Below are 6,105 nucleotides of genomic sequence, written 5' to 3'. Positions count from 1 at the left end.
TTGAAATATATTGGTTCTAGATATATAAAATATGCAATAATTCAGCCCAATCGCTTAATACATTATTATTGTAAAGTAACAAAATATGTTACTTATACATAATACTTATACAAAGTATAAAAAATAATACATATAACACATAAAATATATACAATAAAATAATATGTGTAAGGATATATGTGTGTGTGTGTGTGTAGAAATATTACGAGTATTGTGACGAGCCCATAATGAATCGAGTCGAGTTTATATGAATTTTATTCATGAGCCTACACCGAGTCGAGTCGAGATTACACGAGTTTAGCTCGTTTAATATTCGAACCAATATTAGTGATCGCGAACAACTCATTTATCAAATGAACTGAATCCAAATCGAGTTTATAGGAGTCGAGCACAAACTGTTCATGAGCAACTCTGTTCGTTTGTAGCCCTATGCTCAATGGCATACTTGTCCTGACATTGTTTTAACTATAGTATTATTTGGATGTTGATAAGTATTTGTCTATTGTTGGTATATGTTAGTTTGTCTCTGTACACAATACTGTAATTTGTTTTTGATTATTGAAGTCAAGTATGAATGAAGTTTGCCTTTAAAAATACAGTGACTTCACTCTAAATTAAGACCAATGGACTGGACATATAGAAGGATGAAATTGATATTTATTGACCATATGATGATAATTAAAATAACATCACACCAAATAATTTCAAATATTTTAGATCATCTACTTTAAAAAATTATCAGCCTATCGATTATTTTTAACAGCAGCGGGTGGACTACAATTGTAGTCTCTACATGTTGCTCTATCTCGCTATTACAGTTTGAAAAATTATATTCATCATTCTTACATATCACATTTTTTATTATTTTTTATTCTACTAAATATGTAGTATATAGATGATGAGTAGAAGAATTCAATAAGTTTAAGAAGAATAAAATTTAAAAAAAATAAAAAAAAATATAGTGTATTGTATATGGAGATGATGAGTAGTAAAATTCTTAAAATTTTTCTTCTAAAACTTTTCTTCTTTTTTGAATAATTCCAACTTCTCTTTTGGTCAAGAGCTAGAAACTCGTTCCACCATCAACCTAAGAATGGAGATCAATAACTACCCACCTTCTTGGTAAGGTTTATTACAAAGATCGATCCAAAAATCACATTAATATGATAAATTCTGAATTATAAAAAAATAATTTTAAACTTCTATTATAAATAAAATAAATTATAATATATATTCAGGTACGGATCGGGCGAACATCCGGCTGGTTATATATATAGAGAAAGAGCAATCTCTCAGTTTCCGAAATAAGAAGGAAAGAACCCATCTTGGATGGAACAAAACGACAGTTTCAGGAGAGACTCCTCAGAGATCACTCTTGAGTAATTTTCCTTTGTGGGATCGGTATCAGGAAACCAAATCGAAGTCCTGGTATCGCCTCTTTTTCCTTCTTCTTCATTGCTCTTGTAAAGAAAATTGTATGATTAAAAAAAAAGGTAGTATAAATTGCGAAGCTTTCGTATGTGGTAATGCTTCATTTGCTTTGCTGTCCTTGTTCATGATATTATTGTTCTCCTTCCTTGCTTGTTTCATGATTATGGATTTCTCAGTGATAAAGTTGGATGCTTTTGGACCTGTTTCTATAAACTGGAATGTTTTATAGTCTTCGTGTTATTCTTTTTGCCTTTTGGAATAAACCTTGAAGCTTGTATCCAGATAGGAGTGGATTATCATGATGGGTACCGAGCGAAAATGGGAGGAAACACGGTCTGATGACCTCAAGGATGACGACCTTCGGCTTCGTTCTGGATTTGCCGTACCTGAGGTATGTATTTATTATTTGAAAAATGCTATTTGTACTTTAAAAAATACTTACAAAAAAGTTCCTTCACCACGTCTCACAGTTATTGATACGGTGGAAATTATGAAATTTAAAATTTAAAATTTAAATTTAAAAACAAAGCTGACAAAAATGAGTCTTATAAATAAAAATGCAAGTAAAAGTTGTAAGTATACGAAATACTACTATTATTATTTTTCCTTCTCTGTTTTCCTGAATTCTTACATGCTGCATCTGCTTACTTGTTATATTTATAGATATATTGAAACATGGGAAATTATGACTGGTTTAATAAGTATGCAAATTTGCTGAGATTTACAGGGCTTTTGATTATTTATTTTGTGTGACAATAGATTGACAGTGCCCCGGTGGCTGATATGATTAGTAGCTTGCCGGAGGGCATTCTTTCTTCAATTATATCCTTAGTGTCATTGAGGGAGGCGGCAGCTACAGGAATCCTTTCAAAAAGATGGAGATACCTTTGGATGAGCTCTTTTAACCTTGATTTAGATGGAAAAAACATGTTTGGGGACCACTTCCAATGGCAGTGTACCCAATGGAAACAGAAGAAAAAGAGTAGATTTGTGAGTTGGGTTAATCATATTCTGGAACTCCATGTTGGCGAAAAGGTTGATTCCTTTAGGCTCGAGTATCCCTTGCGGGATTATAGCTGCGATGTCGATCGATGGATTCAATTTGCAATTGATACGCATGTTGAAAAGCTTGATATCAACCTGTTTGAAGATGATTCATTAGACTCATATGATGAGCTCTATCAATTTCCCCATTGGCTATTTGCTCAAGTGGGAAAACAATCAAAAATAAAGAAATTGTCTTTGGACTCTTGCAGATTGAATCTTCCGACAAACTTCAGTGGTCTGAACCTACTTTCATCCATCTATTTGGCACGTACAAGTTTAGATCAAGAGAATGTGGATAGCATTTTGGCTAATTGTCCATTTCTAGAACGGTTTAGTTTGCTTATGTGTTGTTGTCCGGCTCGTTTGAAGTTTTCTGGTGGAGGCCGTTTTCTCAGTCTTAAAGACTTGATGATATTTCGATGTTTTCCTTTAGAAAATGTTGAAATTCGTGATGCCAAAAATGTTACATCAATTACATACACTACAGACATGTTTGGACAGGTCTTCTTAAAGGGCAGTGCACAACCTCTTAGGTTATGTTTAACTATGGATTTTGATCCTTCAGCTCATACGACATATGTCCTTGGCACTCTTGCAAAAGATTTTCCACAAGTTGAGAGTTTATCCCTGTCCATTCCGTTTATCAGGGTATTGCTACAGGAAAATTAATCTTGATTTCTTGCCATTCTTAAATTTAACTATTTAATGTCTTTAGTTAATCTTTCCTTTGATTGTCTTTCAGATACCTATACAGTTTACCACCTTTACTAGACTCAAGAAATTGAGCCTATCTGATTTAAGCTCGCAAAAAAATCTCCTGGGCATGATCTCTGCATTTTTGGAGGCTGCACCATCGTTGGTTCATTTTTACATTGATGTAAGTTATCTTATATGCTAAGCTTATTTATATTGAACTTCTACAATTAGTTCACATTTTAAACTGGATCTAAGAGATGTCAAAAAATATAAATCTAAAAGTTGATTTCTTGTCACGTTATTCATCCTAACCACAGCCTAATCAATGCTTAACTCATATTGGTTGTTGGATTTATTTCATAGAGCTCCCTCTAATTCCGTTAGTGTAATGCTATGTATTGCTTTATTAATTTCGTCTTCCCTTTGACCCTTTATTTAGCATGCAATGCACTCTCTCTTTGTTGACTGTTACCTGCCAAAATTCAAATTCACATCGTCATAACTTGTGGTGCCCCAAGGGAAGGCCTAAGTCATATTTGGGCCTATACTCCAAAAGAAATAGTAAATGGTACTATTAGAGATCCATTTGAACCATTATAAAGATCTCCATTGACATATTTTCTATATGATAGAATATTTCTCATATTTTAAGAGTAACGCTAGATACAGTCATGAGTTATGCAAATGCCCTGCACTCCTTTTGAAAAAATTGGGATCCACCATTAAAAAATTAATTTTTTCATGTAGGTCTCATATTTACTTACTTTTTTTCAAAATGAGTGCACGGCACTTGCGCACTCTATGACTGCAAATATCATTTCTTTTTTTTAAAGGGGAACAATAATACCAGTGGCTTTATGGTCTATTATATCGGTGATCATTAGCCCCCAGAACTTGAAAATGTACTCTCACTTGGTTTTTAAACAGAACATGATATAACAGGCTATTATTGGTTGCTCCTCATGTATAAGAGCAAGAAGGGGCCGGGTTAGATAATTGTAATAATTTGTGGTTGATTCTAATAAAGACATGTGCAACAACCTGTACTTAAGCTTTGGAGATATTTCTCTGATTGTGACATATCGGTCCAAATGATTATTTACTTGGCAAAAAAGTAATGATTTTTGCTTCACTGCTTTGTTCTTTGTAGCTCGGTCTTGCCTGCAAGGAAAATGAAAATGTAGAGCGCAGAAAGATAGTTGAACATGCGGAGTATCTAAAGCTCAAAAAAGTAACTCTTAATGAATATCGTCAACATCAGCATCTTAAGGAAGTGGAACTACACAGTTTTAGTGGTTATCCATTTGAATTTGACCTTGCTATATATCTGCTCAAAAACGCTGGTGTTCTTGAGAAGATGAGCATCGATCGAGTAACTTCACTCTATACAGGAGATGGTCATGAACGTGCGATTATTCCTTATGGAGAGCCTGAAATCAAACGAGAGCAGATTTATAGCATTCTGCGTTTGGAGGTGCCATCTACTACTAGTTTAGTGCTTTTGTGATCTTCCTTGCCAGCATTTTCCTAAAGGTAGGATGCGACTTTCCTATCAAATCTTTGTCATTCCGGAGTTATGAGAGTGATGGTTTGGTTGTTACTGTTTTGTTAAAAAGGCCTGGAAACAAAAAGCTTTGGCCAAGGTTTTACCTTTTTCTTATAGGGACATGTTTGCTCTATTCCATTGTCATGCAACATCCTCTGTTTTACTCTTATATATATATATATATCCTGAAAATTAAAGCAAGAAGTTTACTTCCTTCAATCATATGATATCCAGAAGTTAAAATGTTTAAAATCAAACATTTCAAAATATGTTTGTCTGTTAACGACAAAGTAATGTTTGGAAAACAATCAAAATGGACTGGTCCTTCCGATAAAGAAGACTGGACCATTCCGAGAATGCTATCCTCAAAACCGAGGAATCTGCCATCTCTCAAACAAAAAAGAACAGAAGCATTGATGCCTAACCTTGTTAAAGGTTTAGCAGCAATTTGCACAGAACCTATGTGAATATATTTAAATCCCTCATTTATAGGTTAATAAGTAACCAGCCAAGGTAAAGTTCGCAGCCTCTTTGAGATGCAACCTTCCCTGTAGATTAGGATCAAAATCTGTTAGGATGAGGAGGAGTAATTCCTCAATTAGTTCCAGGTCGACTTTGCCTCCTGATATAGTCAATGAAGAAGATTGCTCTTATGGAGAAGAGCTATCTCCTAATCTAGGATCATGGATATATATATATATATATATATATATATATTATATTTATATATATATATATGCATCATCATCTGTTTTTTCTTTTAATCTGGATTGGACAAGTGTCTAAAATGCTATTATATACAAAGCCATTTCATAAAATTACAAATAATAAAAACTAAGAAAAAAATATTTTAAAAAACAAAAATAGAATTATAATTTAACTAACCCTTAGGTTTCCACTGCCATGGCCGAGGGACAACATATTTAGCAATATCACTGGAAATTATAAATCCAGGCCATTGGCATAAGGAGGATATACTTCCTCTGGCCACACCTGTTTGATAAACAACTCCGCAGAACCAAGATATCCAATATAACATATTACTGATTGTTAAAGACCAAGTCATTGATCTAAAAGCTCTAAGATTGTTGATTGTTAATTTGGTTAAACTTTTAACTCTCAGAATCATAACATTCCATCATGTTTTCGAATCAGACGTCTACAGCGGCTCACTCTATCAACACTGACCTAGTGGTAGTCTTTTCCCTCTTGACGGCTTCACTCATACAAAATACCAAGACATTTTAATCCAACCTATAAGTCGCTTCCTCCGTGATTTAAACTCGTGATGTGGTCTCTACTCTGATACCAATTATTAAAGATCCAACTATTAATCCAAAAGTCCTAAGAATGTTGGATACTAATTTGGTTAAACATTTAACTCT

General features: G+C 33.8%; 1 protein-coding gene across 1 annotated transcript; it reads left to right on the top strand.

Annotated features, from left to right (window-relative positions):
- The first annotated feature begins 1,298 nt into the window (after positions 1 to 1,298).
- On the top strand, positions 1,299 to 4,924 carry LOC108990187 (F-box/LRR-repeat protein At3g03360-like). Its single transcript, XM_018964072.2, has 5 exons — positions 1,299 to 1,428; positions 1,714 to 1,822; positions 2,191 to 3,126; positions 3,221 to 3,355; positions 4,325 to 4,924. The coding sequence occupies exons 2-5, from the start codon at positions 1,730 to 1,732 to the stop codon at positions 4,679 to 4,681; spliced, it is 1,521 nt and encodes a 506-aa protein (XP_018819617.1). The 5' UTR covers positions 1,299 to 1,428; positions 1,714 to 1,729; the 3' UTR covers positions 4,682 to 4,924.
- Positions 4,925 to 6,105: the final 1,181 nt, after the last annotated feature.

This window comes from Juglans regia, chromosome 4 (genome assembly GCF_001411555.2).
Source record: "Juglans regia cultivar Chandler chromosome 4, Walnut 2.0, whole genome shotgun sequence".
NCBI lineage: Eukaryota > Viridiplantae > Streptophyta > Magnoliopsida > Fagales > Juglandaceae > Juglans > Juglans regia.
This window is presented reverse-complemented; position numbering and strand designations above follow the sequence as displayed.

What these genes read in the sequence shown, in the direction of transcription:
- LOC108990187 (XM_018964072.2), top strand. Translation starts at nt 1,730, where the DNA reads ATGATGGGTACCGAGCGAAAATGGGAGGAAACACGGTCTGATGACCTC. An exon ending in TGTCCATTCCGTTTATCAGG is followed by an intron (nt 3,127 to 3,220) that starts GTATTGCTACAG and finishes ATTGTCTTTCAG; the next exon opens with ATACCTATACAGTTTACCAC. An exon ending in TGGTTCATTTTTACATTGAT is followed by an intron (nt 3,356 to 4,324) that starts GTAAGTTATCTT and finishes TGTTCTTTGTAG; the next exon opens with CTCGGTCTTGCCTGCAAGGA.